Source organism: Salpingoeca rosetta, assembly GCF_000188695.1.
Source record: "Salpingoeca rosetta unplaced genomic scaffold supercont1.30, whole genome shotgun sequence".
Taxonomy (NCBI): Eukaryota; class Choanoflagellata; order Craspedida; family Salpingoecidae; genus Salpingoeca; species Salpingoeca rosetta.
Genome location: NW_004754904.1, coordinates 607,526 through 620,025, shown reverse-complemented (window position 1 = coordinate 620,025; position 12,500 = coordinate 607,526). Strand labels below are relative to the sequence as shown.

The following is a 12,500-nucleotide window of genomic DNA, read 5'->3' as shown; positions in this document are numbered from 1 at the left end:
CCGCCGTTGCTTTCGTCTCCTCCAGCTCTTTCCTCAAAGCATCCTCGGTGTGCCGTTGCTGTGCCTGGAACTCCTTCAGCTGCTGCTTGGCCTGACGCATGGCCCGTTCAAACCTGAACATAGTGTTGCGCATGCGCATTCACGTCACGTCAATCATCACCATCACCATCATCACGCTTGTGCGATCAGCACACAAATTTGCACACAGACGCCCAGACAGTGGTCAACAAATGCAAACCCACACAGGTAGAGATCGACAAATGCAAACCCACACAGGTAGAGATCGACAAATGCAAATGCAAATACACACACACAGACACACACACATACACAGACACACACACAGACACACACAGAGGCACACACACACACAGACACAGAGACGCACACACACACTGTACACACTGTACATACCGCTGCGCATCTTCGTCTGCTTCCTGGGCTTCTCGCTCTGCCTGCGCCAGTGCACGTCGCAATCGCTTGTTCTCTTCCTCCACGGGTGCCGTCATCATCGTCACCCGCAAGCAAACAAGCACTGAATTCAGTCAATTACTCAACAAAACTGATTTCAGTCGTCCACAAACCCGCTTCAACACGTCCCTGCACAAGTGTCACAAAAGCAGTTAACGGCTCGCAACCGCCACCTGAACACACAGACAGTTGATTGCTGTGCTCTCTTCCTGCGTGAGGGATACGGCAACGAGCAGACGACCACCACGACCACCACCAAAAGAGAGGACGACCAGAGTCGGTGCGCCATGTCCTCGACAACAGCTGCAGCCACGGCTGCAACGGCACAGCCGCTGGGGCTGCTGCTGACACCATCAACAACAACAACCACAACAACACCAGCAACAACAACAGCAGCAGCAGCTACAACAACAACAGCTACAACAACAACAACAGCTGCAACAACCACGGCTACAGCAACAACACCCGCAACAGCTACAACAACCACAGCCACCAAAGCACCAACATGTGCTGGACCCGCTGCACCAGTGCCGGCAACACAGCCGTCCACGCTTTTGCCAGCGTCGACAGCACATACTGTGTCGCCGGAGACTGCAAACCAGCACCCAATCCTGGACGCGGCGCGTATGAGCGCGACATGGGAGGAAGTGGCGCGACAGCTGCTGATGCAAGTGATCAAGGCGCCGCACAGCGAGCCATTCGTGCAGCCCATCAACACACAGCTGTACCCGGATTACCTGGATGTAGTTAAGCACCCCATGTGCCTGCAGGAGTGCTTGGTGCGCTTGCAGCAGCGCATGTACACGTGTCCGCAAGAGCTGTTTGATGACGGCATGCGCGTGTTTCACAACTCGCGCACTTACAACCCGGATCCCACCACCCGGATCTACGCCATGACCACGCAGACGCAACGCGCGTTTGAGAACATGTACAAGGAGCTCCTGCTGGCCTGCAGCGACCTGCCCGCCTTCCCACGCACCCGCCGCAGCGGACGCAATCAGCATCAACAACCGCACCAACAGCAGCCGCAGCACAGGCGTCGCAGAAGCAGCAGTCAAAGCTCGCGATCAGGCAGCGCCAAGCGCCGTGACAACAGCGGCCGCAGCAGCAGCAATGGCGGTACGCCTGCGAAGCACAGCCACACCGCATCACCGCAGTCGCAGACGGAAGCACAACAACGACAGCCAACACCACAGAACAAGCAGCATCAGCAACAACAAGGGTCACCAGGCGTCCTTCCTGTGAAGAAAGCAAAGGTGGGTGGCCAGAAACGGCTGAGCTTGAGTCGACGAAGGCACACCCCACATGCAGCAGCCACAATGAGCAACAGCAGTCGCAAGCACAACAGTGTGAGTGCCAACAGCGGCAACAACAGTGTTGTGCAGGAGAGGCGTGCACCGTCTGCTCGAAGTGTACGACAACCAGAGGCACTGGATGTACCTGTTGGCACGAGCGGGCGTGGTGGTGTTGGTGATGAGGTGGACTCCAGCACACATGTGCACGTACCAAAGGCAGCGCACACGACACCGTGGCAGGAAGAGCGTGATGAGCGTGATGAGCGTGATGAGCCACAACAACAACAAGGGCCGCAGCAACAAAGGCTACAACAACAACAACAACAACAACAACAACAACAACAACAACAACAACAACAACAACAACAACAACAACAACAAGACCAAGGGCTGCAGCAGCAGCCACGAAAAGCGCCAAAACCAAAGCTTGTACGCATCCGCAAGCAAATCTCCATCAGCACCAGCTACCCATCGCCTTCAGGTTCAGCATCGACAACGCTCACAGCACGCGCTGTCTCTTCCCAACACGGCGCAGGCCCCACGTCACCGCCATCACCCTCCTCACGATCACCAACATCAACATCAACATCATCATCATCATCATCATCAACATCATCATCATCATCATCATCATCACCATTATCATCATCATCATCATCACCGCTGTCGCCATCTTCAGCGCGGTCGCGGGCAGCAGCGAAACGCATTGCGGATCGCCTGTGGCTGCGGCGTGCGGGTGTTCCTGACTGGGTGGATGTGGACGACCTGCCACCGCGAACATCCAAGGCGGAGAAGCAGCGTCGACGCAAGGCGCGAAGGAGGCAGCTTGACGCGTGGGAGCGGAGGATGAGGGAGGAAGAGAGACAGCGGCGCAGCGAACGCAGGCGACAGCGGCTGGAGACACGCCGGCCCGGTGCTGGTGGTGATGTTCATGATGATGGCAGTGAAGGTGGTGGTCGAAAAGGAGGAAAGCGGGTGTCGTTTGTGGATGTTCCGGTCACGCATGTGTACACGTCCACCGCGGCTGTCAGCGCGGCTGCCCGAGCCGTCATCATCAGTGCCTGTGGAAGTGATGATGGTGGAGGTGATGGTGGCGATGCCGATGATGGTGGGACGGACACGGTACCAACAACGCCGACGGCAACGCCGACGGCAACACCAGCGAAGGGTCATGTGTCCTTTGCGGCAGCCAACACACCTCATGATGATGATGTTGTTGTTGTGCTTGGCGACGATGAAAGCCATAATGCTGCCGCCAACGGTGGTGGGGACTTCACGCCGCCCGTCAGCCCAACGCAGCAGCGGTCGTCATCTCCGGCAGTTGCCATCGCCTGAGGTGATGTGGCGTGTGATGTGACGTGTGATGGGATGATGTGTGGGATGCTGCTGCTAGTGTGATGATATGTACTGTGGTACTTCTTCTGTGTTGTCTCAAGTTGGATTGATTGTACATAGACGTGTGTGTACAAAACAACCACCGTGGTGCTTTCAATAAACGGCATTGCAACACGTGCGCCACATCACGGCAGATGTTTACTTGTTTGGCCATCACGCACACACACACACACACACACACACACACACACACACACACACACACACACACACACACACACACACACACACACACACACACACACGTCAGCAACGCAGCCATGGTGCAGCGCGGCACAAAGCGCAAGCGAAACGAAACTTGACTGCGAAAGGGGGGTGGAGAGAGCATGAAGGAAAAGGAAGGGCAACGAAAGACACCACAGCACGCACGTGGGTGATACATCAGCCGTGCGTATGTTGGGTGAGTGGGTGTTTAGTGCGTGGGTGATACATCAGCCGTGTGGGGTTGTGAGTGGGTGTTTAGTGCGTGTTGAGTGCATGTGCTGAGTGTGAGGCTGTTACTGCAGGTCGGATGGCAGGGGCTTGTCCTCGGCGAGGGCCTTCTCAGCAGCAATGAGCGTCTTCACGCCATCAATCATCGTCTGCACAAGCTGCACCTCAGACTTGCCGAGGCGCTCCTTGTTGGAGATGTCGTACACACCGCCCTCGCTCTCGCTGTGCTCGCCATGAATGCCGCGCGGCTGCACGGGATGGTGGCAGTAGTGAAAGGTGATGTGAGAGAGGGGGGGGGGGAATGATAAGATGAGTAAAGAGTGGCTGGGATGGCAAGCAACGCAGACTGAAAGACAAGCAGGACACGCTCACACACACACACACACACACACACACACACACACACACACACACACACACACACACACACACACACACACACACACACACACACACACACACACGCACGTCGCCATGCCTGCGTACCTGGAGACGGAGCTTCTCGCACCACTGCTTAAAGTTGGGGTGCTTGCCGACGTTGGGCAGCTTCACGTGGACAGACGCGCGCATGCCCGTGCCGCAGTTGGTGGGGCAGCTGATGGGGTGGTGATGGTGAACAGTGGTGATGATGATGAAGGATAAGGATGGTGAGTTGTGATAGCGACGATGTGATGCAAGTGACAGTCGTGCAGTCACCACGAGCGGTTGTCAGGGAGAACGCGTTCATCGCAGCGTGTAACCGCCAGCGATGTGCAGTGAGGAGCAGCAAGAGCAAGTGTAGAGTGCGCGCGCACCTGTGGATGTATCCGAGGTGGTCGTTGTGTGCAAACTCGTATCCGGCAGCCTTCACCTGCTGCTCAATCGCGTCAATACCGCGCGAGAGCCGGTCGAAGATCTGGCACATACGCACACACAACGACAGAAGAGGAGGAGGGATGGAGGTGGCGTGAGGGCGTGTGATAGGTGATGCACGTTGCAGAGGATGCAGAGATGGACGAACGGGCACGGTAGGCAGAAAGCAGATTGAAAGCAGTCAGGCAGCCACAGACAGACTGCAGACAGAGCCTAGACAGTCAGACGGACAGCCACAGCCACAGCCATACAGACACAGGCACACACAGCCAAACCACGGTTCTCAACACCCGACCTGCTTTGCATCAGAGCCCTTCTGCATGGAGATGATGCGCATCTGGTCCTCCTCGTTCACCCACACAAGGAACGTCTTCTCGTCGTTGTGGAAGATGCCACGCGACTCGGGCCAGTCGCCTGCGAGTGCGCGTGTGTGCGCGTGTGTGCGCGTGCGCGTGTGGGTATGTTTGAATGTGTGTGTATGTTTGTGTGTTGCGTGTGACATGACATCACGTGAGGCGAAAGGATGAAGAGCATGAAGATGCACACATCTTCAACAGCATCATGCACCATGGCCACGAGGACAGCCACCACGACCACCAGCCACGACTCGATGCAACGCACGGTTGGCGCCGGCAGACTGCAGGAAGCGGTCGCCCTTCTTGAAGAGGAAGTGGTCGGCAACGAGCTGCTTGCGGTCCTGATACCGCGAAACAGACACGCAGGTGCATAGGTGTGGGGTGTGGTGTGTGTGTGTGTGTGTGTGTGTGTGTGTGTGTGTGTGTGTATGTGTGTGTGTGTGTGTGTGTGTGTGTGTGTGTGTGTGTGTGTGGAGGGGGTGTGTTGTGTGTATTGTGTGGAAGGGAAAGCATGTGAGGCAAACGAGCGCGAGGCAGAGCAAATGACCAACAAAGCCACGCATCAAAGCCACACATCGCACGTACATGAACAAGGCAACGAGGACACGAGCATCATCATGACCATCACCGCCATCATGAGCATGACCAGCGACAGCATTGCCACCGCCGCCGCCATCACCGCACCTCCTCGGACATGTTTGAGAGGGAGAAGTATTTGCCCTTGAGGTCGGCATCCATCTTGGCGAGCGCGTCGACAACAATGCGCTCGACCTCTCGCCGCTGTGCACGCGACACACCGGGCGACAGCCCAAGACCCCTGAGTGAGTGCGTGTGTATGTGAGTGAGTGAGTGCATGTGAGTGCGTGTGTGTATATGTGAGGGTGTGCATGGGACAGAGACATCATGTGCGTGTGTGAACGGTTGTACGCCTCGCTGCTGCTGATGTGTGTGTTTCTGTGCTTGCATCATGCAGCACAGTACCGGATGTTGCGTCCAACGCGGATGCGGGTGGAGAGCACGAAATCGCCCTCGGGGTCGGGGTTGCCCTGAAGCTTCGACGAGTCCATGTCAGAGACGTGCGTATCCCACGGCCTGTGGTGAAAACACACGGTAAGAACGGGCGGTTGTAGCGATGATGCAGAAGAGTGGTGCGATGTCGTTGGGAGACGTTGTGACAGTGACTCGTGTGCCCGAAGAAGAAAAAGACGACGACGAAGGAGACCACACACACACACACACACGCCACACCACACACACACACACACACACACACACACACACACAATGCATCTCCCCTCTATGCCCTCGGCTGTGCACGCTACAGGTTTGCGGCATTGGCGCGCAACTGACTTGTAACCGTTGTGGTAGTCCTCGATGACCTTGTCAAAGAGAGGGGCAAAGACGGTGTAGCTCTCCTCGTCGCCCGCGTACAGGCCAACGCCAGAGTCCTGGTTGTCCACTCCAGACTGGATGGCGGCGTCGAACGTGAAGCCGTTGGGCGTCACGCTGTGCACACATATGTAAAGAAGAGGTAAAGGAGAGGAGAGGAAAGGATATGAGTGTGTCATTAGGAGAAAATGAGCGAGCGACTTCAACTGCGGTCAGACAAACGGTTTGCTGTTGCCACACACGGCAGAAAACACTTTCTAGACACCACAGACAGACAAGACGGACGGACAGACAGACAGGCATACACACACACACACACACACAGACACACACACACACAGACACAGACACACACACACACACACACAGACAGACGCAGGCGTACCGGCCGGCGCAGGCGAGGTAGACGTCGGGGCTGAGGTGCTTCTTCAGGAGAGACTTGCACGAGTCGGAAAAGCGCGGGAAACCATCCATAGTGGAGGCCTGGGACAGGTCTGCAAAGGAAAGCAAATAGTATCCCACACGCCATGTGAAAGTGCCAGAAGCGATATGAGACGGCGCGACGAAACGTCTGAGGAAGCAGCCCGTTGCCCCAGCAACACAACAAGCGCAAGGAAAGCAAAAGTACAGAAAAGCATGACAGGGAGGGAAAGCCGCTGCGTGAGACGTACTGGTGTTGATGGCACGTTCAATGTTGTCAAGGGACCGGGAGATGGACGCAACGAGCTCCTCGCTGGTGGCGGCAGGCGCTGCCTTGGTAGTGGTGGTCGTCGTGTCGGGCTCGGTCTTGTTGTCGCCAGCGTTGGTAGCGCCAGAAGCAGCAGGGGTCTCAACCACATGCACGGCTTCCGCCTTGGCAGATGTGCCACTGACAGGGCCAGGGCCAGCCACGGTGGTGCCCTCCTACACAGAACCATCAACAACATGTAAACACAACTCGCATGATGGAAGGTCACTCCAATGAAAGGCACGGGATAACGAAGCCGGGTATTGTGTGTGTATGTGTGTGTGTGTGTGTGTGTGTGTGTGTGTGTGTGTGTTTACAGACCTGGTCAAAGACGTGGCGGAAGGGAACGCCGTTCTGGTTCCATTCGAGAACGATGTGACCGTCCACCTCCTTAATGTTGAGCTGGTCGTATGTGGGCTCAACATCTGCCACGCCAGTGTCGGCAGCAAGAGCAGCGGTGTCGCTGTTGCTGTTGTTGGCAGGGGTCGTGGCGGCGGCGGCGGCGGCGGTAACTGCGGCAGCAGCGGGAGACGCGCTTTCCTCCTGCTTCTTAATGGACGCCACCTTGGTGCTGCCCAGGCCCTCGCTGGCGAACTGCTCGAAGGTGTGTGTGTGTGCGTGTGTATGTGAGCGAGTGAGTGCGTGTGTGTATGTGAGCGAGTGAGTGCGTGTGTATGCATGTGTGTGTATGAATATGTGTGTGTATGCATGCGTGTGAACACGTAAGTGAGTGGACACACACACACACACTTCCTTGCACTTGTTCCTTCTCACCATACCACATTTTGTCACGCCCCCCTCCCCGCCTCTGTCTCCCCCTTACGTACCAGGGCGACGGCAGAGCCAATGGCGACCGCTGTGGCAGCCTTCATGCCCACGCTGGACCCGCTCGCTTGCGTCGTCGAGGACATGAGGCGAGCATGGCGAACACTGCGCACAGCAGCGCGGCCTGCGACACGACCCAGCATCATCATCTACGTTCGTTGTTTGTTGGCTTTGCGAGTGTCAGTGAATGCGGTGGATATTTACGTCTGATAAAACAAATGCGTACATCAGCCATGTGCATGTGCGAATCGTAGATTCTGGGTCGAAGTCGATTAAATTGTGCTGTCCGTGTCCGTTGGATACGACGGCTGTTTGTGTGTGTGTGTGTGTGTGTGTGTGTGTGTGTGTGTGTGTGTGTGTGTGTGTGTGTGTGTGTGTGTGTGTGTGTGTGTGTGTGTGTGTGTGTGTGTGTGTGATATGTGTGTGTGTGGCAATGTGAGCGACACGGTGTTGACCAGCCAGTGCAGCGTCGTCATGTCTCATCATCCACCCTTCCTTCCAACCCCCCTCCCTCCACCACGCACACACATACACACAGACACAGACACATGCGCTTTGTGATGTGAGCTGTACCTGTTGGGTCTGAATGGGGTCGCTGTCAAGAATAAGATTACTGCTGCTTTCTGTCGCCGTGCTGCGCGCAGAGGGCCACATGCTCTGGAAGGGGTCGCGGAGCGGCGCTGGCTTGATGAAGCCAATCTCAAGCTGTACTTGCCGGATCTTTGGCGAAACCGGGTGTCTGTTGCCTGAGAAACAAGCGCACACGTGGCACGAGGCGGTGGAGGGACAAGTGGGAGATGGGATTCCTCGTGAGCATCGAGTTGGACATAGCGCAGAGCACGAAACACACATGAGAGCCCGTCCAGCTTCTCGCAAGATACACAACGACACACACACACACACACACACATACACATGCATATAGACACGCATACATACAGACATGCACACGCACACACACACACACACACACACACACACACACACACACACACACCATACCTTCAAATGGAGAGCGGACGAAATGTAGACGTTCTTGGAGCTTGCGAATGCGTGGTGTGGTGCGCACGGTGCTGGTTGGACCCTGCACCACCGTCAACTGTGTCCCCGCAGCTGCCTCAACACCCTCGCGACCAGTACGATCAGCCACGGGCGAAACCGGTTCAATGAGAAGGTCAGGACGATCCGTACTCCAGCTTGTTTCATCCATGTCAAGCACAGTTCGGTGCACAGCGACGGCCGCAGTTGCAGCCGCTGCCAACGATGATCGCGATGGATTCTCCAGGTCTCGCGTGCCGTCATCCTCAACCGCAGATGCAGTAGGCCTGTCGTCTGTCTCAGTCACAACTTGCCCCGGGAGCACATCGCTGGATGAAGGCTCTGCCATGTGTTCTGCAGGTGCAGCGCTGTCATCCGCACCGCCTGGAGTACGCACATCCTCCCTGTCTGACACACTCGCATAGGGCTTGGCGGCTGCCGCTTCCGCTTCTGCGTGCGCGACTGTTGCACTTGACACTGGTGCTGCTGCTGCCGTGTCTCGAGTTGCGCCTTGGTCCGTAGCTTGGTTGCTCTGAGCTGCTGCACCCCATGCCGCCGTCGCAGCCACCGCAACTGGCGATCCAGTCCTCTGAACCTGCCCCTGCTTCACCTTGTTGAAGTGCTGCTGCTGCTGTGCTTCGTGCTCGTTGCCTGTGATTGGTGCCACCGCATTTGATGCGCGGCAGCAGTGTGCGCCCATGCACGGACGATGGCGTGATGGTGCGATCTGACGACGCGGTGTACAGCCACGCCCCGTCCCGTCGTGCTTCAAGTAACGTGCACGATGCTGTGATGATGGCACACAGACGCAACTGTGTCATCTGACGCCCAAAACACAAACAACAACGATTTTGTGTGTGCGACAAAAGCAACGTGCACACCACCACAACAGCAATGCAAGAGCTGCTGTTGCATTCACGTCACGTCACCACCACACCACACGACCAACTGCTGCACCACGTTGTTTCCTTGATTTCGCTTCGCAGCGATGCCGGTTGACTTCAGCTACTGCGGGCACAACGAGACGGTGCTGCCTGCCTGGCAAGATGGCGGGTTCCGGCCGTGCTTCCTGGCCACAACAGAGTCCATGACGCTGTTTCTGTTTGCCTTCTTCTTCTGTGGCGTGGTGGCGGCGTGGCCACTGCGCCGTGAGTTTGCACCGGCCAAGTCCGTGCGCTCCCCGCACATGTACGTGCTGCTTGCCTGCTCCCTGCTCGCCGTTGGCGCAGCCATGGCGCACTTGGCCATCGTCACCGTCGGCCACCACGCCGCCGTGCAGTACGTGGTGGTCACCGACACGCTGACGGCGTTTGCGTGGTTCCTGGCCTTCCAGCCCATCCGCCGCGCCTACAAGGGCAAGCAGCCGCTGCACCTCGTCAACGCCATCTTCGCCACAGGCGCCCTCATCTTCTGCGCCATGGAGGCGGCCTCCATCCGCTCCGACGCATACTTCTTCAAGTCTCCGACCAGAAACAACGCCGCGCTGCTGGCCGCGTACTGCGTGCGCGCCGCGGCCGTCCTCGCATATGCCGTGCTGGCCTGGTACCTGTGGCTCAAGCACCACTGCACATGCATGCAGGGCCGCGCTGCCCGCGAGGGCTACACCGCCATCAACGTCGACGCCGACGACATGCCCACCGTCACCACAAGAGGAGCAGGAGCAGGAACAGCGGCGGCGGCGGGACACAAGGGCCAGGACGCGAGCGGCAAACCCACCGCACATGGTGGTAGCGGTGCGTCTGCTGCCTCCACGACGACGTCGGCGCACCTGCAAGGCACCGTTGACGAGCGGGAGGGCACCACGTTCTCGGACTTTGGACTGCGCATGCGCGTCATCTGGCCGTTCCTGTGGCCAAAGGGGAAGCCGCTGCTGCAGCTGCGTGTGCTGGTGTGCCTCGTCCTGCTGGCCCTCGGTCGCGTCGTTAACCTCTACGTCCCCATCTCCTACAAGCTCATTGTGGACAAGCTCACGCCAACTTCAGCCAAGTCCAACATCCACGCATCATCACCATCACCATCACCGTCGTCGTGGCTGGATGGCGGCCTGTTTGCTGCGAGTGGCGTGTCATTTCCCGTTGGAGAGATCCTGATCTACGTTGGCCTGCGCTTCCTCAGTGGCGGCGGCTCGGGCGGTATGGGCGTCCTCAACAACCTCAGGTAGGGCGTGTGTCTGTGCGTGTGCGTGTGCGTGTGCGTGTGCGTGTGCGTGTGCGTGTGCGTGTGCGTGTGCGTGTGCGTGTGCGTGTGCGTGTGCGTGTGCGTGTGCGTGTGCGTGTGCGTGTGCGTGTGCGTGTGATGTTGCGACTGCCTCGGGCACGTTGCGCCGCTTATGTCTCATCCTTCGTTTGTGCGTTCGAACAGGTCGTTTCTGTGGATCACGGTACAGCAGTACACGTCACGCATCAGCCGTGTCGACACGTTTGAGCACCTCCACTCCCTCTCCCTCCGCTGGCACCTCAGCAGGAAGACCGGCGAAGGTAGTATGGTTGTTGTGTGTGTTGTGTGTTACGTGATGTATGTTTGTGTGTGATGCATGTGTGTGAGATGGGTGTGTGTGTGTGTGTGTGTGTGTGTGATGGGGTGTGTTGTGTGTTACGTGATGTATGTTTGTGTGTGTGTGTGTGATGCAATGTGTGATGGGGGGGTGTGTGTGATGGGGTGTGTGTCGAACATTCCCCCGGTTTGCTCTGATTTGGTGGCTGCCTTACTTACACCTTGAGAGACGCTTTCTCCTGACACCTATTCACCACCACCACTGCTACCACGTCGAAAGTGCTTCAGATGGTTGATCGCGGCACGAGCTCCATCAGCAGTCTTCTCTCCTACGTCCTCTTCAACATCCTGCCCACCCTTGTCGACATTGCCATCGCCTGTGTCTACTTCACCTCCAGCTTTGGGCCCTACTTTGGGCTCACCGTGTTTGTCACCATGATGCTGTACATCTACTTCACCATCGTCGTGACGGAGTGGCGCACCAAGTTCAGGCGCGGCATGAACACCCGCGACAACCAGCTCAGGCAGATGGTACGCGTGGGCTGTGGACTGTTGTTTTGTATCGCGTTGAGTTGCATTTGCGTGCTGAGTCGTATGTGTGTGTGTGTTTTTGTTGCAATGTATCATCACTGCCTGTTTTGGCACATCCTCCTTCACCTTCACCCACCCACCCACACACACACACACACACACACACACACACACACACACACACACACACACACACACACACACACACACACACACACACACACACACACACACACACACACACACACACACACACACACACACACACACACACACACACACCCACACACACACACATGAAAGCCTGTGTATGTGTGTTCATGTTTGAGAGTCAAGAGTGGCAAGCGAGTCCAGCTGTTGCGAGACACGCCCTGTTTGCTCACACACAGACGCTTATCATGGCACCATCAATTGCCACCACACCACACCCCCCCCCCCTTCTGCGACTGCTGTTATGGTGTTGCCAGGGTGTGCGAGGGCAGGACAAGCATTTCGATTGCACACCGCCTCAGCACCATCGTCGGTGTCGACCAAATCCTCGTCGTCGACGTAAGACAACCGCGTGCCTTGGAGTGACATGATGCCTACATCACGCACAAACGTTCACTCTTGTGTGTGTGTGTGTGTGTGTGTGTGTGTGTGTGTGTGTGTGTGTGTGTGTGTGTGTGTGTGTGTGTGTGTGTGTGTGTGTGTTTT

At 57.0% G+C, this 12,500-nt stretch overlaps 5 protein-coding genes across 5 annotated transcripts in view; 2 read left to right on the top strand and 3 right to left on the bottom strand.

Moving 5' to 3' along the window:
* Nucleotides 1-512, bottom strand: part of PTSG_09965 (uncharacterized protein) — a gene marked incomplete at both ends in the record, with an annotated part of 2,404 nt that extends 1,892 nt beyond the window's left edge. Inside the window, 2 exons of the mRNA XM_004989271.1 lie at nt 1-113; nt 415-512. The exon at nt 1-113 is cut by the window's left edge and continues 206 nt beyond it. Coding sequence (XP_004989328.1) covers nt 1-113; nt 415-512 — 211 coding nt within the window. The remainder of the gene's footprint in view (nt 114-414) is intronic.
* Nucleotides 513-603: 91 nt separating this feature from the next.
* Nucleotides 604-3,271, top strand: PTSG_09964 (uncharacterized protein). The gene has a single exon (XM_004989270.1). The coding sequence runs from the start codon at nt 759-761 to the stop codon at nt 3,099-3,101; it is 2,343 nt and encodes a 780-aa protein (XP_004989327.1). The 5' UTR covers nt 604-758; the 3' UTR covers nt 3,102-3,271.
* Nucleotides 3,272-3,658: 387 nt separating this feature from the next.
* On the bottom strand, nt 3,659-7,891 carry PTSG_09963 (arginine kinase; the record flags this gene model as incomplete). Its single annotated transcript, XM_004989269.1, has 12 exons — nt 3,659-3,841; nt 4,080-4,188; nt 4,388-4,488; nt 4,741-4,859; nt 5,067-5,142; nt 5,486-5,618; nt 5,783-5,893; nt 6,152-6,307; nt 6,576-6,684; nt 6,862-7,093; nt 7,239-7,511; nt 7,745-7,891. 12 exons carry the CDS (start codon nt 7,889-7,891, stop codon nt 3,659-3,661), a joined length of 1,749 nt encoding a protein of 582 aa, XP_004989326.1.
* Nucleotides 7,892-7,930: 39 nt separating this feature from the next.
* On the bottom strand, nt 7,931-9,654 carry PTSG_09962 (uncharacterized protein). The gene is made up of 3 exons (XM_004989268.1): nt 8,745-9,654; nt 8,316-8,488; nt 7,931-8,050 (listed from the first exon to the last, which is right to left on the bottom strand). Exons 1-3 carry the CDS (start codon nt 9,478-9,480, stop codon nt 8,015-8,017), a joined length of 945 nt encoding a protein of 314 aa, XP_004989325.1. The 5' UTR covers nt 9,481-9,654; the 3' UTR covers nt 7,931-8,014.
* The window catches only part of PTSG_12967 (ATP-binding cassette sub-family B member 6), a gene marked incomplete at its 3' end in the record, with an annotated part of 6,479 nt that continues 3,605 nt past the window's right edge, over nt 9,627-12,500 (top strand). The window contains exons 1-4 of the mRNA XM_004989267.1: nt 9,627-10,937; nt 11,142-11,257; nt 11,554-11,810; nt 12,159-12,347. Of these exons, the coding sequence (XP_004989324.1) occupies nt 9,769-10,937; nt 11,142-11,257; nt 11,554-11,810; nt 12,159-12,347 (1,731 nt within the window). The 5' untranslated portion in view covers nt 9,627-9,768. The remainder of the gene's footprint in view (nt 10,938-11,141; nt 11,258-11,553; nt 11,811-12,158; nt 12,348-12,500) is intronic.